This window comes from Episyrphus balteatus, chromosome 1, assembly GCF_945859705.1.
Source record: "Episyrphus balteatus chromosome 1, idEpiBalt1.1, whole genome shotgun sequence".
NCBI lineage: Eukaryota > Metazoa > Arthropoda > Insecta > Diptera > Syrphidae > Episyrphus > Episyrphus balteatus.
The window spans coordinates 99,692,562-99,718,257 of NC_079134.1; the positions used below are offsets into that span (position 1 = coordinate 99,692,562).

The 25,696-nt window shown below is 30.5% G+C and overlaps 2 protein-coding genes across 2 annotated transcripts in view; one reads left to right on the top strand and one right to left on the bottom strand.

Annotated features, from left to right (window-relative positions):
• The window catches only part of LOC129907561 (uncharacterized), a 36,391-nt gene extending 17,959 nt beyond the window's left edge, over nt 1-18,432 (bottom strand). Inside the window, exons 1-2 of the mRNA XM_055983840.1 lie at nt 18,346-18,432; nt 762-2,855 (exon numbers count right to left, since the gene is read on the bottom strand). Of these exons, the coding sequence (XP_055839815.1) occupies nt 762-2,855; nt 18,346-18,384 (2,133 nt within the window). The 5' untranslated portion in view covers nt 18,385-18,432. The remainder of the gene's footprint in view (nt 1-761; nt 2,856-18,345) is intronic.
• Nucleotides 18,187-25,696, top strand: part of LOC129907563 (major facilitator superfamily domain-containing protein 6) — a 59,140-nt gene continuing 51,630 nt past the window's right edge. Inside the window, exons 1-2 of the mRNA XM_055983843.1 lie at nt 18,187-18,356; nt 18,436-18,553. The gene's annotated coding sequence lies outside the window, so the exon portion shown is untranslated. The remainder of the gene's footprint in view (nt 18,357-18,435; nt 18,554-25,696) is intronic.

Here is a 25,696-nt window from a genome sequence, read left to right on the forward strand (position 1 = left end):
ATCATTTAAAAAATACCACGTTTAAAGAAGGGTTTTTTTAGAATTCCATCCGATTTTTATAACTAAGTGCATATGAAGCACATAATAGTAGTCGATACATAAGATTGGAATCGGTAAAATTAGTTATTCATTATATTCGAATAATTCATTCATTATATTAGAAAAAAATCAAAAAATTATACAAACCATCCAGTTAGTAGATTCCAACTAGAAGAAAGACTGGCAGGTATGGGTTTTCAGGGGGAAGAGTTGATATCATTTTCTACAATTTTGATCTTTTCACTTATACAAAGTGTGGGCAAAGTGTGCAGAGGCCGATTACTGGTTAAGAGGCGGCGAACTAGCTTTTCTCCTCCAGAATATGGAAGTTTGCTACTCTCGGAATGTGCAATGACGAGTGAAAGAGGAAAGTCAGAACTCATGGGCAAAATTTGTTGCAGACAAATCTATTTGTAAGATAGATGCAGAAAGTCGTCATGGAAAAATCATTTTGATTTCTATGCGGTTTAAAAAAAATCGGTCTCCCAATTTGCCGCCGAATAAATCTGCCGCCCTAGTAATGTTCAATTGAAGCTCACAGATACGCATTAAAAACAAAAAGAAAGACTTTATGATTTTTTGATAGCTTTAACCTTTATATTAAAAAAAGAAAATAGACTCAATTTTAGAGAGGTTCTAGTAGCCGCTTTTACTACTGTAGGTACTATATACTATACATAGGTTATTATATTAGGGTTATTATTATGTATGAAAAAATTTACCTGAATAGTCTTGAATTTTTCTTCACAAACAAAAGCCTTTCTTGTTGATCTAAAGCTCTTCACATCAATAACCGCTCCCACATCAAATGATCGCAAATCAACTCCTCCCCAACTCGGAGCAATTGAATGAGTTGCTGAAAAATGTGTTAAATGTCCATCGAGCTTTGAGCAAAAAGAATATGTTTCCCTCAAATCCCACATTGCTACACTTCCATCCCGTAATCCACAAACAATAATCTCAGAACTGTCATTGCATATTTCAGCTCGACTTACTTCACTCCACGTTGATAGTAGACGCAAAGGCTTTTCAGCATCTTCACAATCCCAAACCATTATTAAATTTGAAAAATCTTTGTGGTAAACATTTTCAATGCTCTCATGAACTGTCAAAATCAAACTGAACTTAATATTTGCAAAAACACGTATTACTTTTAACGCGTTAAGTAGGTTGGTGTTAAGCTGAAAGAAACCTTTACTTTGATAAGGGAGGTCGGTTTTAGCTAAACGAAGATCTTGAGCATTCTTGGAAATAATCCGTGAAACAATTGAAGAGGAAGAACTCAAGAAATTATTAAGACACTCAAAGTTAATAGGTTTCTGGTGGCCATCAAAACCTCCAGAGCAAAGTCTATTTTTTCGCAATTTCGACAAATTTTGAATGGTTTGGTCAAAAATATATTCATTTACGACGCCACCATTCTCAACATAATTGACTGCTTCACCGGTACAATGAGAAATTTCAGTTGAATCTTGAATTAGTACATGATTATATTGAGGTGGATGCTGAGTCCAAATAGATTGTACCTCGCCTTCGTCTGTTTGGCATTCGCTTTCCATGTGATTTTCTGAGGTTTGTGTAAAAGATTGCACTGTATGTGAGCTTCCAAAAAATTTCATATAGATGTTGTATGGAAAAGGTTTGAGGTCAAGGATTGTAAAGGAAATTTTGTCGAATTGTATCTTCGACATAATTTCAGTTCCTCTCTTCGTAACCTTTGGCTGAATGTAAAACTGACTAAATCCACCGTAAACTATTGATCCTTTTTCAATTGACATATCAGATATGTTACTGTAGCTTATTCCAGAATCCAGTTCTTCAGTGTTCACGAGAGTGTCAAAACTGTCTAATGAATCGACAACACGAGCTTTCTTCAAATTTAAATCGTAATTTCCAGAATCAAGTTTACGTTCTAATTCCTTATCATGGTGAATAACTGTTATTGGAACATGAGTTAGATAAGATTCATCATCAAGCTCTGATTTATCTTCGGCATCTGTTTCAATATCCATAGATGAACTCACACGATCTTCGATTGATGTTGGTTTTGACGAGACAGAAGATTTAGATTCTACGTCTGATGAAGAACCGGTCTCAAAGTCTGATTCATATGATTCAAAGTCATCAGAGTATTCGCACTGATCTAAAGGACATGGGTTTTTACATTTTATAAATTTGTCATCGGAAACAGGTTTTTGGCTATTATCAAAAATAACTTCGAACGCTACTGGTTCTTTGATTTTCAATATAGGAATTTCTGCTGCAGTTTTATGAAACTCCTTATTTATAGTTTGGCCTTTTAAAATGACAATTTCTTCTGGGCTCAAAGTTCTACTTTTGCTTCGTATTCGTTGCTCTCCCATATCAATAACTGCTTTTGGTGATTCTTTACGCTTTGAAGGTGGTGAAGAAACTGTTACATTATGAACAGAGCTCATAGCCAAATTCAGTTTGCTTGAGGAAGGTCTCACTGAACCACTAGATTTTGACTTGTCATATAATTGTTTGTTTTTTAAAGGTGTAACTTGTTTACCCAGCACTGAACGTGGTTTATTTGCCAGAGTTTTTAGTACGGTTGATTCTTTCAACCGTGACGCCTCGGTCTTTTTATCCAATTTCATTACTGTATCTCGACTCGGTGTTCGTTTTGAAGATGAAAGATTTACTTTGGTTTCAGCGGAAACCCGATTTATTCTCTCTTTGCCTTTGTATAAAATACTGGTCTTGGCTGATGTCTGTGGTTCTTTGGTGATCTGGTTAAGATTATTCGGAGAAGCTATGTTAGAACTTTTACTCAGTGATTGAGATTGAGGTTTCTGAAAACAAACAATTATATAAAAGACACTATAGTTTATTGAATTAATTAAATTAAGAGATGGTGATTTTATTTATTATGTTAAATAATAATAAAAAAAAAAACAAAAATTAAAATGCATTTCTCAGAGAGCATTTATCCAGCTGCTCCTAGATAGCCATATTAATTTTTTTTAAATCAACTTTTTGAATTTTTTTATGCCAATCGTTTGTGATTCCTTTTTGATTATTTGTGACAGCAATAAAAAGATTTGTGACTCGATAGTTTTTTAGTTATTAACAAATTTAAAAAAAAGTACCAGTTAGCCATTTTTTTTTTTTTTCAAAACTGAAATAGTATGGACTTTTTTATACTCATTCGATCAGAAATCATGAGTGACTCCCGAATATATCAAAAAATCGTTTGTGACAACCCAGTTGTCTAAATGAGTAAAAATTCAGACCAGCCATTACAAGATTTTGGAAAAAAGGCTATAACAAACAAACTAGGTTGTCACAAACGATTTCTTTAGTAAATTCTAATAGTTTAAACAATTTTGAATGGAATGCGGAAAAATTCAGACCAGTCATTACAAGATTTTGGAAAATAGGCTTTCACAAACAATTTGTTAAACCACAAAATAGGCTATCACAAACTATTTGTTGAACCGCAAACGATTTTGTTGGTAAATTCGAAATATGTAAGCAATTTTAAATCGAATGAAGTTAAACATTATATAACGGTTTACCCATAAGAGTTTAGATTAATAATTATTATTATAATTATTATAATGGTAGTCGTAGACTTATTTTGATTTATAAACTAAAAATTCTAACTCCATTTCCCATCTTTGAAGTAGAAACCAGAGATCCAAATGAGTATGTTCGAACCTGTTCGAACAATTTCAATTTTTTAAAATGATCGTTCGTGTTCGATCGTTTTTTCTCTATATGCTCGTAAATCATCTTACTCATAAACAAAAATACTCACAATTCACAAACAAAACCATACAAATTGTTTGAACTCTTGAGTATACCCAATCCTAAATACCCACGGACAAAATTACTCGTAAACAGATCGACTGTTCATAAACACTAGGCTTTACTCGAAATTATCGAAAGTGATAGAAAAATCATGAACAGTTTGAGCAATGAAAACAACCTCTTCCAATGTCTATGCCCTACCTGTTGCATATTTTTTTTAAATTTAGGTTTTTGAGGGTTGGTTGTTTGATGTTTGCGGTACAACTGCAATTAAAGCAGGTTATTTTAATTTTACAATTGTGGTTTTAGAAAGGGTTTATCAATGACTGAGTAAATAAAACAGTAATTAACCCTTTCGGTACCAGCGTTACTCTCATGCTCATGTATCTTTGAAAATTCGTAGAAAATATTCCATTAAATATTTTTTTAGGTTTGGATGGCTTAATTGAAAGATAATAATGCCTAGTTACTGGATTAGTACAAAAAGTTATTCAAATATCATACTTTTAATTTTGTTTATCGAAAAAGAGACTGAAATCCACAAAATAGTTTCTTTATTTTTTGTAGTATTTGTTGTAAAATGATAATAATAGGTGTGTTTTTTATTACAACCGGTCTTAACTAGACAAAAAAAACGCAGTCTGAGCTAAGCAATTTACATGTTAAATACAACAACACCTTAGCCCCTTGGGCTTAGTTGTTTAGCCCGGAGATTTCTCTGGGCTTAACTTTTTGAAGAGTTTTAAATCTGTGCTACCAAACTAATTTTTTCATAAATTGTTTAGAATTTGTTTAAAAACGTGAAAACTCACGTTTGGAATTACAGAATGTATTAAAATAGTTTTGCTAGCATACATTTTTGTATCTCTTTGTAAAACATACATGAAAAATACAAGAAAATGACGAAAGCGAAAAATATGACAACTCTAAATTTTTGTTGTGTCTGCTGTTTTCGGAACATTCAATATACAGTGCTGCCAAGATTTCAGGTTAAGCCCCGAGGCGTTTTTTTTTGTCCAGTTAAGACCGGTGGTAATAAAAAACACACCTAATATGTGTTTATATCTAAATCAGGTTTAAAATATATCAAAAAGTATAATAATACCTGTGTAATTTGTCTTCAAAAAGTGTAGAAAATTGCAGGGAAGCAACAACAAATACTACAAAAAATAAAGAAACTATTTTGGTCTAATTTTTTTTTTAATTGTTGAAAATAAAAAAAAGTGCTCACCTACTATTATTTGTGAAAAAGCAAAACAAATAAAAGAATAATTCAATAATTTCTACTATTTTGTATGGTATTTTTTGTCGTTTTCAGGCGATTCACTTATACTTTTTGAAGACAAAATACACAGGTATTATTATACATATTGATAAATTTTAAACCTGATTTAGATATCAACACATATTATTATCATTTTACAATAATAAATTGATACTCCTTCATATAAAATTAATTCGTAAAATAAATGTTTTTCGAGGTATTTTTTGTTTTTTTTTTCTTATGGAAACTACATTGAACGGCAAATCGGAAAATAATCTATATCACTTTGAGGTCTTGGCAAATCGGAAAATAATCTATATCACTTTGAGGTCTTGGCGCTATCCACCAGGTGCCGTGATTCCAAGTGTCAATAAAAAAGTCCATACTATTTCAGTTTTGAAAAAAAAAATGGCTAACTGGTACTTTTTTTTCTCTGAAAATCAGGAAATGTATGATTTTAAGAGTCCTTTTACTATTATCAACTGCTTACTTACATATTTTTTATGGCTTTTTGTACATTAGGGTGGAGTGAAAAAACCTTTTTTTCGATTTTTACGTGTCCTGTATTATCAATCGTTAGTCCATGATCTAAAATGTACACAACCAAAATTTTAGTCAGTTACGAGTACGTCAACATCTTGAGGTGGCGCACTAGACTAGAATTTTTTTAAACCGAATCTGAATATTTTGGAAAAAAAGAGTACCTAACGACTGCTAATAGATACATTTATAATTTTAGCTAATTAGATTTATTGCTTCTTAGTTTTATGTAACCATCTCTTGCCTTGGGCCTACAAATAGAAATTGCAGCTTCATTACCAAGGTTAACATAGTCTTTCTACATACTGGGTTTGGCAAAAAAAACCTTCTACAATATATTGCTTTCTGAAGATTTATATTTTTTTTTCATTCAAGTCTAGTGCGCCACCTCGAGATGTTGACATAACTGACTAAAATTTTGGTTGTGTACATTTTAGATCATGGACTAACGATTGATAATACAGGACACGCAAAAATCGAAAAAAGGTTTTTTCACTCCACCCCAATGTACAAAAAGGCATAAAAAAATATGTAAGTAAGCAGTTGTTAATAGAAAAGGACTCTTAAAATCATATTTCCTTATTTTCAGAGAAATATTTTTTCCCAGATACCTTTTGATTGAAAAATAGAATTAATTCAGGGTCAATCCACTACTGTCTCATTTTATTGTCTTCATATTATCTGAATGTTAATGAATAATGGAAGGTTAATCTTTCATTAAATATTTTACCAAGAAGTTCACCCACGTAAAAACAAAACAAAACGAAAAGGTTTTTTTTTTAAGTAGTTTTGTTTTTTTTAATTTCTCGAAAACGGTGTGACATTTTTACTTCCTGTTTTCAGTTTTTGTTTAAAAACAATAAGACCATTAAATTTTTGAAAGCTAATTTAGTACTTACTTACATAAAATTTTGAAAAAAAATTAGTTCAATATTTTTTTTTTCAAAATTTTGACTTTGAAAATTATTTTATCAAAAACTATTTCATAAAACAGCTTTATTTAAAAAGTATATAAAAAACAATGTTTTCGGCTTTACAAAAAGGTACAACACGTTATTGTAGGTAAAACTGTTGATTTTTTTTTTTGATTTTTTTCCCAAATAAAGTCAATTTTTTAGAAAATTGCCGCTCCTGGCTAAACGGACGAAATAGACCCTCCCCTTACATACGATTTTTTCTTGTCTCAACGTAACCTACACACTCTAGCTTTTTAACACATTTCTCCTAAATCGCACTGTATAATGAATAAAAATATATTTTCTCGTATTTTTGGCACACATTCAGACCGTAAAAAAACCAATGTTGGTCACACCAAAATGCTGCCAAACCAATTTATTCTTGTCTAACTCCTCAATACCTTTCGCGCCAATTTTTCGATTCCCCAAATTGACCCCTTCGTAATGCGTCAAAATTTTTTTCAGTCTCCATATCTGATCGTCAACTTGGATTTCGTTTTAGTTTACATATATCTATTTAATAGTACCCCGTGGGGCAATGGATAGTGCGTGGGACTATGACGCCAGAGGTCTGGGTTCGATTCCCAGCTTCCATTATTTAAAATAAAAAGTTTTTTGCAGTGGTACTGTCTTTTGCGGGGAATTGACAAAGTTTGGACTAGGCGGTAAATTGTCAGTCCTTTCCATTCTTACAAATTAATTACACTAGCCCTTTATCTTTCATGGGGTGTGGCATGCATGGCATGCAATAAAACACATTTTTTTATGAGCCTTTCATTACAATTACAATTATTTATCCTTATATTAAATCGAAATCTTAGTTTATAATTTATTCTTTCAGTCCAATTTGATACTCTGAACTACTACGTAAAAACGAAATAAGGCCAAATTTGAAATTTGGTGTTATTTCGTTTGGCATTATTTCACGTCACCTGCACTTGTTGGAGCTATGACAAAATGATGATTTTGGGTAGGAAATTTTTTTTTGACAATTCTAAAGATGCCAAGTGAAAGATGAGGGAAAAAAATTAGGGGTCTGATACGGATTTTTTTCCAACACTCTGCGTTTAAAATATGAATTTTTGAAAAACACCTTGTTTTTAGGGGTATTTTTGAGTAGTTTTTGTTGTTTTTAGCTTTTTTTTGGAGCGTTCGCAATGCATACGGGTAATAAGAAAACTATTGAAATCAGTGAGCATTGGTTTGGGTACGAATATCTTCTAAACGGTTAAAGGCAGAACTATAATTGGCGGATGGAGTCGGATGCTAATGTCAATTGTTGTTGTTTTCCATAAGTTTTCATCCCTCGAGTGCGGTTGCGAGCGCACTCGTCGGATGAAAACTTATGGAAAACAACAACAATTGACAGTAGCTTCCGACTCCATCCGCCAATTATAGTTCTGGCTTAAAGCAATCAATTTGATTCCAAGGAATTTTTTGCAGAACGTTTAAGCCTCTACAAGAATATATCTTGCTAATTTGAAAATAATGAAGTTTCAGTGAACTGGAAAATTTTTTAAATTATAAAATGTTTTTATAATTTTTTTTTTAACTTTGACCTCGAATATCTTTAGAATGGTAAGATTAATGAAAAAAGTTAACACGACTTTTTTTGTGGAGCAATCAATTTCCAACAGAATATGTCTTGCGCTTTTGATTATTATAATTTTTCAATTTGTTACAAAATTAAGAACAAAAAAAACGATTTTCTCGATTTTTGGACCTCAAATATCTATTCAACGGTTAGATAAACGAAAAAAGTGTATAAGGCCTTTTTTGTAGAGCGTTCAATTTTCTACAAGAATATGAAAAGAAATTTGCTAAAAAGTCAATTAATAAAAAAATTATTTTTTTTTAGTAGAAGCTTGATGTAAAAATGGAAAATTGCAAAGCGGAGGACCTTCCCATTAATATAAAGAGCTCATATTTGGTGTGTATATTCTAGAGGGGTCTAGCAATCGATTTTTCGGAATACCAAATCAAAAAAAAGAATTTCGATTTTTTTGACCCACCCTAAGATACATGCTTATTTTTTATAGGTAGGTAATTTGAATTAAATGTTTATTTCGCAGAATCTAGAAGCTAAATTTGAGAAATTTGAAATTTATGTATCCACATGTGCTCGCCACTGTATTTCACGGTATGGCTTTGTCATTCTCACACGATTACAAAAGCAAGAAAAAATCAACATTTGGAAAATCGTCAAATGTAAACTCTGACTTACATTCGATTTTCCAAACGCTTTAAAATCGATATTTTTTCAATATCGATATACATTGCTTATCTTTATCTTTTGTTCAAATAAAAAAATAAAGTCAATCTAATTTTGCAAATACTATGCAACAATAAAAAAAATTTAATTTGTTCAAATAAAATAATATTTTCTTTTCAATATTAACATTTTTTTATTTGTGGTTATCTGAATAATAAGACATAAATCGCGTGTCGCGTTCAAAAACATATTCCAGATACGGGTATCTAGGGTTGCCAACTTTTTTAAGAAGGAATAGAGTATATTTGATTTCAGAGACGAAAAAAAAGAGTACATTTGAAAAAAGAAGAGTACCATTTATTTCAAGTCCTGAAAATGTATTTTTTTTTTGCTTCTTACAGTACATAACAATTGTTTGTTGTTTTTTAAAATATGTGTATCGTGTATGACTAAACGTTCAAATTCAAAATTCATATACATTAAGAGCTTATTTTTGATCAATTTCAACGAAGCCCTATTCCTCTCCTCTCGCCATTTCATATTCAGGACCGAAAATACTCTCTCAGTGAATGCTGAAGTGGCAACAACAGATAGAATATGGCTTACAATTTTTGCAGTTATCAATATAATTCATCGAAATAAAAATATATAAGAAGGTTAACTCAATTTTAAACACCTTGATATTTTACAAGAAAAAATCTAATATTTTGAGGTCTTAAACAAAACAAAGTAAAATAGAGAACAAAATTTGAATTAAAAAAAAAAAATTAAAATTTTAGTAGAAAAATTAAATTTTAAGTTTGACTAAACACAAAACAAATAGGTCGTACTAAAACAACTTAAAAAATTAAAGTGTTTTGTACTCTCTAAATTACAATTGTTCAAATTTGGAAATTATAAGGTCAAATGTTTTAAGCCTCTTTTTTTTTCATTCAATCCTATCTTTAGAAATATGAAAGTTATCCACCAATTTGTAAACGTTAAGATGCTTATGTTTATGCGGTGGTACACTCAGCCTTAAGTAAAAAAAAGAGTATTTTGACGTACTCTATCAGAGTTATAGATTATAGAGTACACATACGTGAAATAGAGTACAATACTCTTTTTTAGAGTACGGTTGGCAACCCTACGGGTATCCCAGAGAGCCTATCCGATAGGTGATTGATTTTTTTTCTACGGTTTCTGTTTCAAATTAGACTGGGCATTTTGACCCATTGGTGTAACACATTGAGACATATGTACATCAAATGAAAGGTCTCGATGAGTTTACTACTTTTTATCCCATCAAAAGTGTTCTAAAAACCGAAAAATGCATTGCGTCATGTTTGAAAACTGGTGATGGAATAGCCAAATTGGACTTCCAACACCATTATTATAATGTTTTTGAATGAAGTTAATCGAGCATATAGTCAAAATGTATACTTTTATGAATTTTATTACACACATTTGTGAACATAAAATGCATCACTGCAGTTACCTTGCACGAGATACAGACTTTTTACCCATATACAAAAATAATCTCAATGTGTTACACCAATGGGCCACGTCCCATACAAAAGTGCCCAGTTTCCTTTGTGAGATAAAACTCTATGATTTGCAGAATATTTTTCCCATACAAACTTTGACAGCTCATTTCTACCGATAGAAAATTCTACGGTTTCTATGGGTTTTCCGCGTTTACGTGAATACCCCTAGTATTACTAAAACTCTCATTTTATGGATCATAGATTTGTCATAAGAACACCAAAAACAAAAATACAAGAACCAGCTAGACAAGAACAAGAAGTAACTAAGAGGAGGAGCACCAGCACATTGGATAATTCGCAGTCAAAAGCCGAAGAACTGCCTTTAAAAATCAAAATCAAAAATGTAAACAACAACACCAATTGGAAGTTAAATAAAGAAACGAAAATTATTACAACATTTTGTATTTTGTTTTTAAAACACTTTTATTTCTTTTTCATAAAATATTAATTTATTTTGATGTAATCACTTAAAACAATAAATAACACTAAAAACAAAAGACAAAGCTACAAGTAAAGAAAAATAGAAAATGCACTACCTTTTGACAGATTTCAGATTTTTGTACGAACAAATTTTTTGAGCAGAAATTCGAAAAAAGGGGAAATTTGTTTTCTATCTCGCGGCTACTTTTTTGTGAAAAACTACACAGTCTTACGGCCATATTATTCACTAGTTTAAAAAATACATCTGGATGTAAACAATGTCAAATGTCAAAAATAAATCCAATTCCATAATATTCACTACTTAAATCCAATCTTAAATCCAATTTTTTTAAATCCAATCTCGTTAAATCCAAACAAATTTAAACTGCTCTCTGGAGGTCTGTTTAACTTTATAAATCCAGATGTAAAATTAATTTTCACAGTGTTCGTTTGTTTTTTCACGTATTTTGTGAAGGAAAAATAAAGATAAATGCAAATTAAACAAAAATTATTGAATAAACACATAATTTTTTTGAGTGAATAATATGGCCAAAAAATTAAATCCTTGGATTTATGAAATTCAGATTTAATGGATTGGATTTAAAATTAACTTAAATCCAAACTAAATCCAGAGTGAATAATATGGCCGTTAGAGTAGCCAAACAGGAAATGGGTTAAAATATTGAAAAAAGTGGTTGCCTGTAAAGCCGGTTTACGGACGATGATTTTACGTGATATTGTCGTAAGAAAACAGGTTCTGTGCTTTTGTTTAAAATGAGTGTTTATTTATATCAAACAATAATAATTTACAAGAAAAAGCTAAAAAAAATTCCGTTGCGCGGCCAGGAATGAATTTGTTATTTTTTGATTTAGTTAAGGTTTACATATATTGTGGAGAAGTTTTATCCTTGTGACGTACTCCAAAAACGGATAAAATTTTTGCATATAACACTTTATGCAGATTGTCTCAAAGTTGTATCTTATGTGTGTATTTTAAAGCTGAAACACAATCACGCTTTAGGGCGTCGCTTCGTTGCGTTACGTTGAGAAATCCTCAAAGCGCGCTTCTGTCACTTTGACTTTGAACAGCTGATTGCAACATAAAATCTGCTGTCAAATAAAAAAAAACACAGTCACTCACAAAATTATTGGGCCAAGTCTTTATCTTGATTTAATTGTGGAAAAATGAAAAAGGATATTAATGTGTTTAAAAAATGCATAGAAATTTGTTTATTCTTTAATCCTATAGTTATAAAAACAAAACCAATCAAAATATATTGTTTTTAACAATAAAACTCAGTCTAAAACATCATTAATTTTTTTTTGTTTTTAATACGTAAATTGTTTTGATTTAAAATATCACGATGTCGTTTTTTTGTGCAAAATCTATATAGAGAAATTAAAAAACACACATAGTTTTGCAATAATTTATTTTTTTTTATTCACATTTGGCGCAATAATAATGTGGGTGACTGTAACTATGTCTGTTAAATGTCAGAAAGCGACCAAAAGTTCAGTCTGGTTGAACTTTTGCTCGTTTTCTTACGTTTCCTTACGTTTGTCAAAAAAAGCGTACGTAAGAAAAGCGTCATTGTGTGAGGATACACAGATTTCCTATAGTTGAACTTTTCGCAGTTGTCAAAATCGACGGCAAAGCGTGATTGTGTTTCAGCTTTTAAGTGCAAAATACGATACTCTCTCATTTTCCCTAAATCTAAAGACCTTTATCTTGAAAATCCAACCACTAGAACCCAAAATATAAGCATTTTAAAACAACAGTCTCAAGACTTTTTTGGGAGTTTCGTTATTCAATTTTTTGTTAGTTTGAATTGTTTGAAAAGTTTCGAACAAAATTTTGAAGTGGTTGTCTTAAAAATCTTATATTATGAGTTCTATTGGTCGGATTTTCAGGAGTAATGACTTCAGACTCAGGGAAAATGACAGAGCATCATATTTTATGTTCCAAATAAAAATATAAACCAATTTGTCGTTCATACATTGAATAATGCATTAACGATACTAATACAGCATTTTCTTACATTCTTAACGCAATACCTACTGCGAAACGTCCATAGTAAAAGTTTTTCCTAAGTTATAGTCCTTTCATTTGATACCAATTTTATTAATGGCCGCTCAACGTTCAAAATGCCCATTCTCCTTTCTTATTTTTTGTTTTAGTTGTTTTCAAATTGTTGACTTAAGCCTCGCGCTAAATTTTAGCTCCCATACAAATTATCAAAAAATTTTATCTGAGTTAAAATGGATCCCATACAAACTATCGATAACTTGTATGGGAATTTTATCTCGGCTAAAATTTAGCTCCAACAGAGTACCAGGCTTTAATTGCAAATAGAATCCAACAAATAAATTCTTCAATGACAAGAAAATATATATACAAATCATTGCTATGTTTTCTTTTTCTGAAAATTATGTGATGTTCAAATGACATTTAAGCAAAATATATTCTTATTCTTATATATATTTAAAGACATTATAAAGAGTAGGTACATAATGATGTGTACTAGGCTTGTGTAGTTCGCGAACGAACTAGTTCAATGAACTAGTTCATCTTGGTGAACTAGTGAACTTAGTTCACTTACTTAGTTCAATTTAGTTCGCAAATAGCGAAAAAGATTTGTTTCAACAAACTAAACAGCAACCTAAAGCAGTCGTAATATGACATTACAAAATAGCTTGCGCTCACCTTACATTATCATTTTTTTTATATATTTTTTTGGGTAAAAGGAAGTCCCATCTGTATAGGGAATTTTCAAATTTGGTCCTTGTCTTATACGACGACAGCGCCCATTTAACCCGACAGACGTTTAAAAAACGGGTGCAGAAACCAAAGTGCATATGAAATCGCATCCAATTCTTAGTTGAGCGAAATCAGTTCTTCTGCTCTACCTCAAGATTTAGATGTAAAACAAAAGGTCGCTTGTGCCAGTATCAGCGTTTCTTCTTCAAGCACCCCTTACTCTTGTTTCTGAGCAAGAACAAAAAGCAAGTAGCATCTTGGTCCTTGCATTACTATGATTTCCATTTAATGAAAGCAAAACGTACTTCTTCTAGTCTTTTGTCAGGAACCAGAAAGCTCGACAAGTAGGTATACATATGAACAAAATTGAGAATTTTTATAGAAAATAAAATATGTACATATCTGTTATTTTTAGGTTGTATTTGTTTTATTATGTAGAATGCGTCAATTTTACATAAGTTGGGATACAATTTGTACACACAAATTTTGTTTTTTATTCTAACAAAACCGGACTGATTAAAATAAATTGAACTAAAATGAACTAGTTCAGAACTAGTTCATTAGCGTGATTTGAACTAAAGTGATCGATCACTCAAATGAACTAAAGTGCCCAACTCTAATGTGTACTATCTATGATGAGTTTATAAATAGGGCTGATAGTGTTTTATAAATTTATTCTTATGAAGAAAACAACAATGAACAAAAATGTTCTTTACAAGTTTGCCAGAAAACTTATAGATTTTATGATATTTGGGAAAACCTGCACCAGGTAAAATCTTTAAAAAATGTGTGTTTTGCTTTAGTCAAAAATGGGTACGAATTAAAAATTTATTTTTGTAGTTTGAGCTTATTTCTGTTTTGTTTGTTATTGTGGTTAAATCATCGCTAAAGGGTATCAACCTTGCAGATAGAGAGTTACTGTAGAACAATTTTTTTCTTAGAATATACCCAAGAATCATCCCTCAAAATCTTATCTCATTTCGGGACACCCTGTATAATACGTCTCTTGCATCGCATCTAGGGTTGCTTAAACATCGATAATATCGATACATCGATAGCTTAAAAAAACTTATAGATTATTAGTTCTAAATGTCATTATCAATCACACTTTTTATTCTTATCACCACCAGATTTTCATCAAAATATCATTTTCCTTCACTCCACTCAGGATTATACTTCCGATTTACCCTTTTTCTGGAGTGATGGAACGAAAATGAGAGTAGATTTTAAAACTGTTTTTTATATGAAAAAAACCTTGCCTAACAAATACTAAAACAAATGTCAAGTACTTAAGTGCGCAAATATAAGTTCTAAAAAGGTAACTACTCTCATTGGAGAGAAGGAAAGCGACACATTCTGTCTCTGACCTAAAGTAAAATTGTGTGGCGTCTTTTGTCGTGTTCCTTCACTCCACTGAGGAGTATACTCGAGATTTAACCTTATTTCTAGAGTGATGTTGAAAATAAATTTCCTTTTTTTTCGCTAAGGAACACAAAATCTTAAAAAGTTAAAAAAAACTCAGTGGAGTTAAGGAAAGCTACATATACTTATACTAGGGTTTCCAGAACATCTCTTTTAAAGAGAACATGTTCTCTTTTTCAACTCTGATCTTTTTTACACTCTCTTTTTTCATAAAATTCTTTTTTTGTTCTCTATTTTTCAAAAGTCCTCTTTTAAGTATCTTTTTCATTTTCGTCCATAGTTTTTCAAGATTGTTACGATTATCTCCCACCTTAAAATTTGTTTCAACTCTGCCCACTCACAGTAAAGGACAGAGTATAGGTCTTAAACAGAAATAAGCTCAAACTACAAAAATAAATTTTTAATTCGTACCCATTTTTGACTACAGCAAAAAAAAGATTTAGAGATTTTACCTGGTGCAGGTTTTCCCAAATATCATATTATAATCTATAAATTTTCTGGCAAACTTGTACAGCACATTTTTGTTCATTATTGTTTTCTTCATAAGAACAAATTTATAAGACACTATGTTTATAAAACATTTATCGAAGAAAATCGGCCCGAAGCCAAAAATTATCATGGGTAAGAAAAAAATAATTCCATTTAAAAATTACTATCTGAGCAATTAAAAATGATATTAACATTTTTTTTAATGCAGGTACAAAGAATAGCATTTTTTCTAAAAATCAAGTTTTTATCATAAGCCTGGTACGCTGATCGCGCTAAATTTTAGCTCCCATACAAATTATCGAAAAATTTTAGCCGAGCTAAAATGAGTCCCATACAAATTATCGATAACTTGTATGGGAATTTTATCTTGGCTAAAATTTAGCGCGAGCTGCGTACCAGGCTGCTATAAGTATTAACGGAGTTATTAACAATAACATGAGTAAAGGCATACCAAAGTAAGCGTTTTCTTAAATCATCGCTAAAGGGTATCAACCTTTCAGATAGAGAGTTACTGTAGAACAATTTTTTTCTTAGAATATACCCAAGAATCATCCCTCAAAATCTTATCTCATTTCGGGACACCCTGTATAATACGTCTCTTGCATCGCATCTAGGGTTGCTTAAACATCGATAATATCGATACATCGATAGCTTAGAAAAACTTATAGATTAATTATTAGTTCTAAATGTCATTATCAATCACACTTTTTATTGTTATCACCACCAGATTTTCATCAAAATATCATTTTCCTTCACTCCACTCAGGATTATACTTCCGATTTACCCTTTTTTCTGGAGTGATGGAACGAAAATGAGAGTAGATTTTAAAACTGTTTTTTATATGAAAAAAACCTTGCCTAACAAATACTAAAACAAATGTCAAGTACTTAAGTGTGCAAATATAAGTTCTAAAAAGGTAACTACTCTCATTGGAGAGAAGGAAAGCGACACATTCTGTCTCTGACCTAAAGTAAAATTGTGTGGCGTCTTTTGTCGTGTTCCTTCACTCCACTGAGGAGTATACTCGAGATTTAACCTTATTTCTAGAGTGATGTTGAAAATAAATTTCCTTTTTTTTCGCTAAGGAGCACAAAATCTTAAAAAGTTAAAAAAAACTCAGTGGAGTTAAGGAAAGCTACATATACTTATACTAGGGTTTCCAGAACATCTCTTTTAAAGAGAACATGTTCTCTTTTTCAACTCTGATCTTTTTTACACTCTCTTTTTTCATAAAATTCTTTTTTTGTTCTCTATTTTTCAAAAGTCCTCTTTTAAGTATCTTTTTCATTTTCGTCCATAGTTTTTCAAGATTGTTACGATTATCTCCCACCTTAAAATTTGTTTCTACTCTGCCCACTCACAGTAAAGGTAAAGTGTTCATCGCATTTAAATTTAAAAGAGATGTTCTGTTTTTCGTTTTCGATCTACATATTTTAAAATTTCAACTTAGAATATATTGATGCAAATATATACTAATTAGTACCCTCCTCGACTTCACTCACGAATAGATATCGCGTGGAGGCGAGGTTTGGGTTTATGTTAAGTTTTTTTAAAAACCAAATATTCCAAAAAAGAGACTTGTGAAGTTATTCCAAAGTTTACTTCTCTAGAGAAGTTAAGCATCCATTCAAAAGGATTTACATTAACTGAGAATATGGAGGCGTTCTTCTTGAAAAAAAAAAAACAAATTTTCAATCATAATTAAAGTGAATCCTGTTTGATGAGTATAATCCTGTGTCCTAGATCCACTACTTTTAAGTAACTGTTTATGAAAAATAAATTTGTAATGCTTATGTTACGTTCTTTGTATTCCCTTTTTTTCTTCTAAGTCCTTTTCTTTTAAAGGTTCGAATGGAAAATGTTCTCTTTTTAGTAAGGTCCCAAATGGACACCCTAACTTATACTCGTGTGTTTTGTTTTTGTTCATGTTTCTGTTTAGTTTGCTTTAATTTTCGAATTTGCTTTTATCATTACCTATATAAGTATATTTATTCGCATTGAAAAGTGGCTTTATTGTGGTTTGAAAATTCGAAATATTTTGTGATTGGGTTACTAAAATTTGTTGAATTTCAGATGTTACGTAGGTTGAATTTTAAATATTTTTTTTTTGTTTTTGATAAAGTCTGTTACGCAGTTCGAGCTATATTTTAGCCGGGCTAAAACTCCCATACAAATTATCATCGATAATTTGGAAAGAATAAATTTTAGCTCGGAAAACTTTTTTTCGATAATTTGTATGGGAACTAGAATTAAGCTCGATCTGCGTACCAGGCTAAAATTAAGCTCGATCTGAGTACCAGGCAGATTTCTATTGAAAAAAAACCATCGATAGTATCGATACTATCGATAGTTTTTTTTGAAAAATATCGATACTATCGAAACAGCTGACTATCGATGTTTAAGCCTCCCTATCGCATACAATAGATGAGAATGCGAATTGAACATTGAGCACCAAATAAAAAACACAAAAGATAAAAGAATTTGTATCTTGTCTGTACCTAGATGTAAGATGAGAAATAATAATAAAATCCTTCCATATATGTATTTTATATGGTCCTGTCAATATACACCCAGATACACCTACCTATTTTACATACATCTGTAAAATTTTTTGCATTTCGCGATCCTACATTTTATTTTTATTTAACAATGAAATTTGTTGAATTTAAAAATCCATTTTACAAGTCCTAACAAATAAAAAATCTCATTTCAACTCAACTCGAGTAGGTATAAAATGTAGCTCGAAGGGAAATTATATTTTTCGAATTCATTTCTGTCGATCTTGAACAAGAGGGAACAGAGATAAGACTTTAGTTTTTTTTTTCTAATTCAGTGATCCGTCGGTACCTAACAAATAATGTGCAAGAAGTGAGTGATTGAAAGAAACTCGATCTGAGTGCTTTTTGTTTGAATGTGCTATTGAATAAAAGATCTTTATTTACCATTTTCAAAGGTAGTTTGCTATTAATATTTTTGGACATTTTGTAAAAAAAAATGTATTGCAAATAAATGTTCGTTGTTTTCTTTTCTAGTTTCACTAATCAATTAAGTGTTAGTATATTTGTGCCAGTAAATTGTTTATGTTTTGACATTTTACTCATGACAACGACGCAGGCGCGATAAGGAGTGGTGTGTAACAGTTGTTTCGTGGTGAGTTTACTGATATTTATATGAAACTTATGGTTGTTGTATTTACTAAATTTTTGGAGTATTTTTCTCATGAGTGAATAGGTGGCGTGGGTTTTGTATTTAACTACTTGGTTCATAAAATTACTGTCCCAATATTTCTAGAGTAAACCAACAGCACAAATATATGGATGTGACGTGCATATCGCATAGAAAAATTTAAAAAAGGATGCAAAAGTTTTGTACAAGTTTTGTACAACCAAATAGTCCAGACAAAGTAAACATAACAAAGTGCAAACCCAGAAATAATTCGCATAGTGCTGAAAATTGGTACAGAACATTTATATGTCGATTAAAGTAAAATGTCAAAAATCCCATGTGAACATAAAAAGTTATTCAAGTTTTAATGTCGAAAATGCAGGTTTTCCATATATTACTTTGGAAGGGAGGAGCTTTAAAAAAAAGTATATCGAAGACTTGTAGGTTTTTTAATTCCCTAAAAAAAAGATTTTTTTCTACGAGATATCGTTTAGAAAATATCGTGATTTTAAAATGTGTCAAATGTCGAAAAATACGGTATTTTGACTATTACTCATAAACGCTGAGTCAAATCGAAAAGTTGTCTTTTTTTGATTGGGTAAAAATTCAAAAATTGCGAATTTTTGTACCTAGCTTCTAAAATATGAGTTTTTTTTCATAGACTATACCGTTTTCCACAAAATAGCTCAAGATAATGGTTTAGTAAATCTTATCGTTTTAAAGGTAGTGCGCTCAAAAGAGTGGTATAAATAGAAAATATAGTTTTTTTGTCTATTTTCGTCAAACTGTCAGTGTTATCTAATCTAATTTTCGGGAGACGGACAGAATCCTGAAATCCAAAATCCAGAAAGACCAAAATCCCGAAAACCCAAAATCCAAAAAGGCCAAAATCCCGAAAAAAAAAAAATAAAAAACTCTTCAAAACTGTGTTTCACTGAAATTTTAACTAAAACATAAAATTAAAACCAATTAAAAACAATTTAAACATACAATTATTATAAGTTAAATATTAAAACTCATAATTCTTTTGATTTTAGTTCAACAATTTTCCAACTTAACTCAATCATTACAAAACACTGCTGAAATCACAAAAAGAACTTGAAATCATGTAAAAAAGAGATATTAACGGAATCATAAACTTATATTGTTTTTTACGTAATAACACCTTAATTTCACAACAAACAACAAACCTAATGTTTTCGAAACCGAAATCCCGAAAAATTATATAAAATGAAAAATTTGCGCAAATTTTTCATTTTATATAATTTTTCGGGATCCCATTCGGAATTTTGGGTTTTCGGGATTCTGGGTTTTCGGGATTTTGGGTTTTCGGGATTCTGGGTTTTCGGGATTTTGGGTTTTCGGGATTTTGGGTTTTCGGGATTTTGGGTTTTCGGGATTTTGGATTTTCGGGATTTCGGTTTTCGGGATTTTGTCCCCAATCCCAAATTTTCATAGCATGTGTAGATTATGTGTTTTTTACATAATTCAATTCAGTTTTTATTTCTCAGAGACGTAATTAGAAAAAAAAATATTTTTAATTTGGACAAAAATCAAAAATAACAGTTTCTTATACTTAACTCTTCTAAAATGCAGTTTTTGAAATATATTTTAAATTTATTTTATAGCCCATGATGTTTTATAACATGTAAGAAATACACAAACAAATCGACGCATGCTATGAAAATTTTATTAGATAACACTGACAATTTGACGAAAATAGACAAAAAACGATATTTTCTATACCACTCTTTTGAGCGAACTACCTTTAAAACGATAAGTGTTACTAAAGCATATCTTAAGCTTTTTTTGTGGAATATTATAAATATATAGTCTATGAAGTGGGTTAAAAATATATGTAAAAAAAAACATATTTTAGAAGTCAGGTACAAAAATTCGCAATTTTTGATTTTTGAACAAATCAAAAAAATTTTTTTTCTTTTTGAAAGTATAATTTCGCAAAAACACAAAAAAGGTAGTAATGTATATAAAGGAGCACATTATCTACCATACCAGTTTTTCAAAGACTGGTATATACTTTTTTTTATAGCTCCTCCCGTTTCAAAGTTATATATAAAAAACATACATTTTCGACATTAAAACTTGAATAACCTTTTTTGCACACATGGGATGTTTGGGGATTTTTGACATTTTACAATAATGAACATTTAAATGCTCTATGCCAATTATGTCTGGGTTGAATGCCTATTTTGACTGGACTAAAAGCTGAGTTTTGTACAAGCTTACAATGAAAGTTATAGCTAAGTGAAAGTACCGGACTGGGGAGAATTTTAGTTTACACTGGGTACATACGTACCTAGCCAGCTATATCCAAAACTGACAAAATTTATATGCACTACAGCTTTGTACTGATAAAATGTTGCATCTAATGTAATTGTTTTTTTTTTTATTTTTTTTTTTTTTTTTTTTTTTTTTTTGACGGGAGGAAATCTTCAAAAGACACTTGGCAGTATTCGACACCAAGTAGTGTGAGACTCTTAACCACTAAAACCACCTCTTTATCAGGACCAATCTTGAGAGATCGACATCAGAGTTTTCTTAACTTTGTAAAATCACTTTGGAGGAAGTTTAAATTTTTAATACTTTCCAATGTTTTTTTAGACCATAAGCTCATGAGGCTTGGTTCTTCTTAATCCCGAACATGGTTTCTAGTATTCAAGACGGACACCATTTCAGAATTGGTATGACATTGCAGTCTCTGATTATGGGATACAGCGTATTTTTTAACAACTTCTGTAACCGTTTCTATTTGTAAGTCACGATGTAGATCGCTATTTCTTATGTACCAAGGTGCATTAACTATTCAACGAAGGACTTTGTTTTGGAATTTTTGGATGATTTCGGTATTTGTTTTCTTTTTACAGCCCCATAATTGGATACCATAGATCCAAACAGGCTTTAGTACTTGATTATACAGCATTATTTTGTTTTGGGTTGATAAATCAGAGTTGTTACCAAGTAATCAGTACATTTTTCTATATTTCAAGTTTAGTTCTTCTCTTTTCTTTTTGATGTGCTCTTTCCACTTTAGCTTTGCATCCAAAGTCATTCCAAGGTATTTGGCCGTATTGGCGTAAGGTACAGCTTGATTATTAATGAATATTGGAATATTGTTTATCTTTTTATTTGTAAAGTTTATATGTGAAGATTTTATTTCATTGAGTTTGATACGCCATTTTTCGGTCCAATCTCTGACTGTGTCGACGGCATATTGCAGCTTTACTGCTCCCCTAGAGACACATTTGTCGGGTACGGGTAATTGGTGATATTAATAAAAGTCGATACAAGTTTGATTCGTTCTTAAATAATAAAAAAAAAATCTATATTGCTTGTGTTCTGAAATCTAATTAGAATATAACATACACATTTCTCAAAAGTATGCTACGAATTCAGAAGTTATGAACAAATCTCCAAAAGGTATGCAACGCTTTATTTAAATAAATCTCCCAAAATATGCAAGCATTTCGAATGCTGAAATAACTTACAACAGTATGCAAGTTATTTAAAATTTTAAAGTTTGTTTGTTTTACATTATGAAACTTGCAACCGATACATGAATCAACTACCATTTTGCATTTTTTTTTTTCAAATCAATAACGTTAAAACAAGGTGCATCGCATTGTTTTTGCGGGAAAAAAACTCACAATTGTCATCTTTTCACCACAGAATTTTTTATTTCAAGAAAAAAACAAAATTTTTCTTTCACCGCTTCTTCTTCTTCACAAAAGAGTAAATCGTGCAAACGATTTAAAAAAAAATGGTTGTGCGAGCTCTACACGTATGCGTATCTACTTCTTTTCTTCTTTCTATTTCTTTTTTTCTTGTACCCCTAACAATCGAAAGATGTTCGTTCGAAGTTCAAACATGTTCTTAGGTCTGAGTTTTTTCTATTTCATTTTTATTCGAAGATACGAATCTTCGAATCTGAGTTCGAACTTTTGTCCGGAGGCCCCTTAAGTATAAGAATAAGTGAAAAATACAAAAGTGAACATTTTGTGAGGGTTTTTCCGACTGGAAAACATACAAAATCCAGAAAATTTAGATTGTTGTTTTGAAAATAATTTGTACTTTTTTTTACAAATAAAAAAAATTTTACTTTTGTCCGGGCTGGGGAAACTTTCAATTAGCTATAACTTTCGGCTTAAGTTGTACAAAACTGTACAAAACTTACACAAAACTTTGGCATACTTTGTTTTTTAATTTTGAGAAATGTCCGGGCTGGGGTAACGTTTCCCCAGTGTTGTAAATCTTTTTTTTTGCGAATTTAGGATGATATTTAAGTTTTATGATGGCAGATTTATATCTGCAAAACACAAATGGATTATCGAATCCAAATAAAACACAAAAACGAATTAAAACAAAAAAGAGCGATGTGCACAAAGCACAATTCGGTGTGCTTCAGATCTGACAGTCAAAAGTAAAAAAAATGAAAAGTCCACTCCACAAGCAAAAAAGATTTACAACCATTGAATAAAGCCTCAACTACATTGGCTCAAAAAGTGAAAAAGTACAAAAGTGAAAATTTTCAAACGCATTTTTATATAGGTTTTCGCACTAGAAAATTGAAACAAATGATGCAGAAAGCTTATTTTTTGGTCTAAAAAACAATTTGTATACGCTTTTTCACAAAACAATTGCACTAGGCAGAAAAAAAATATTTTCACTTTTGTACTTTTTCAAAAAGTGGTGTATGTAGTTAAGCCTTAAGAAGTACAGGAATGGGTGTTTATCCAAATCAGTGAAGCACTTTTATATTAGTGTGAGTTGTAAAGATGCACATGTAGGAGTACAGATATATTGTTCACTCAAGGGGCGCCAACAGAAATGTAACTGGTCTCGTGAGAGACTTCCCTTTAAGTGCTATTTTTCATCATAATTATATTCGAATTTTTTGTAACTAATTAAGATGATGGCACAAACATACCTAATAACATTAAGAAAAAATTACTCCAAACAAGGTTAAGGACGTTCGTGTTTTTGTTGTGATGTGGTACTTACTTTTTGTTATAAGAAGTCAAAATTTCATGCTGGCCTGGCTTTTGAAAGTTTTGATTGAAACAAATCAGCTATTCAAGAGAAGAAAACTATCAGCCTTATTTATTAGATTTCGCTAAACAGCTCTAAACGGCTGAATAGTTAAACAATACATAAAGTTTTATGTAGCTTCTATGCAACGTTACATAAATTTCTATTTATTAAACATTTTCTTAGCAATTATAATTATGCTAGGTTTGTGTCAAAATAAGTACTAAAAATTGAAAGTTAGTATTTTTTATAACGACAAACAACTCCATCTGTCGATAAATTAACTACATTTCGTTTGAAAATAAAAAAAAAAAAAAAAAAAAAAAACAAAACTAAAAAAAAAACAAACAAAAGCAAAAGTTTTCGTAGGTACGATGTCATAACTAAGGAAGAATACCTCTAAAACAGAACGCGATTCCTGGTTTTGTTTTTAGTTGATTAGAACAATAAAAAAACTAAACATTAATAATTTCTATGAAAAGATAACAAAATGCATACAAAGTCCTCGTAAGAAATATGAGGAAAACATTTCCAAAAACACACCATTTGTAATTCATTATTTATCTAAAAACACACAATTTCTTATTTATTATTTAAGTTCATTGCAAATTTATCACTTTTGTTTATAAAATAAAAAAAGAAAGATGCGAAAGAATTTCGTCAATAAAAAAATATACAAATCATTGCTGTGTTTTATTTTTCTGACAATAATTTGATGTTCAAATGACATTTAAGCAAAATATATTCTTATTCAGGCTCTAAACAACCTAAAAACGCGTTTAGCCTATACAATCTCTATTAAACGTTGCATAAATATTATAAATGACAATTTTTTGTTTTAAGACATTATACAGAGTACATAATGCTATGCACTGTCTTTGATGAGTTTATAAATAGGGCTGTATCTGTTCAATATCGCCAGTCTTATTTATTATGCAACGTCACAAAACTTTTCATTTATAAAACATTTTCCTATCCATTATAGTTATGCTAGGTTTGTGTCCAAATTAGTACTAAAACTGGAAAATTAGTACTTTTAATCACGACAAACAACTCCATCTGTCGATAAAATAACTCCAATTGCTCCGAAAATAAACAAAAAATTAAAACAAAACAAAAAAATAAAAACGTGAGCGAAAGTTCTCGATGTCATACCTATAAGGAAGAAAAATCTCTTAAAAAAAAACAAAACATTTCCTCACTTGATAACAAATTGTTCCAAAAAAATTGAACCAATAAAAATGATATAGGTACATGAATCAATTTCTAAAAAAAAAACTACAAAAGAGAATACACAACACATATATATTCACTGCGGGCAAATCTCCAAAAAACACAATGGGCAGGTTCAAAAAAGTTAGGGACTAAATATTTAGGTAATTTCTCGTACTCTGATCAACTGTCAGAAAAAATCTTTCCAATTTAGGTAATTTTACTGGAAAGCTGACTGGAAAGTTAGGCAAGAAAATTTTCCCTAAACGTTTAGGAAAGTTTTTTTTTGTCAACATGACAGCTAATTGTTTTTAATTATAAAGTTACATTAGCAAAATTAAATCTATTTTTGTCAAAAACGAGTAAAAAGTGCATTATCGGTTATAATTAATATTATTTATTTATTAAAGTGAAGTGAAATTTTGTGTCTGTCCAATGCGATCTAAAAAATTCTTAAGTAAATTTCTGAATTTGACAATAACATCATATCCAAACTAATTAAGTCAATCTGCGCAAATTTCCGTTCAGAAAATGACGTTGCCTAAATATCTAGTCCCTAATATTTCCTGAACGTGCCCAATTTCTTATTTTTTGTTTTTGTTATTGCAAATAATTCATTTCAAATTAATCAAATGCCAAAAATTTTCAAATGGTTGCTGCTTTCTTTTTTTTTTTGATGTGATGTTCAAATGACATTTGGGTAAAAAATATTCTTATTCAGGCTCTAAACAACCTAAAAACGTTTAGATTATACAACCTCTATGCAACGTTGTATAAATTTTATAAATAGCAATTTTCTGTTTAAAGACTTTATAAAGAGTGTATAGTGTTTTGCACTGTCTATACAAGGTTTATAAATAATTAGGCTGC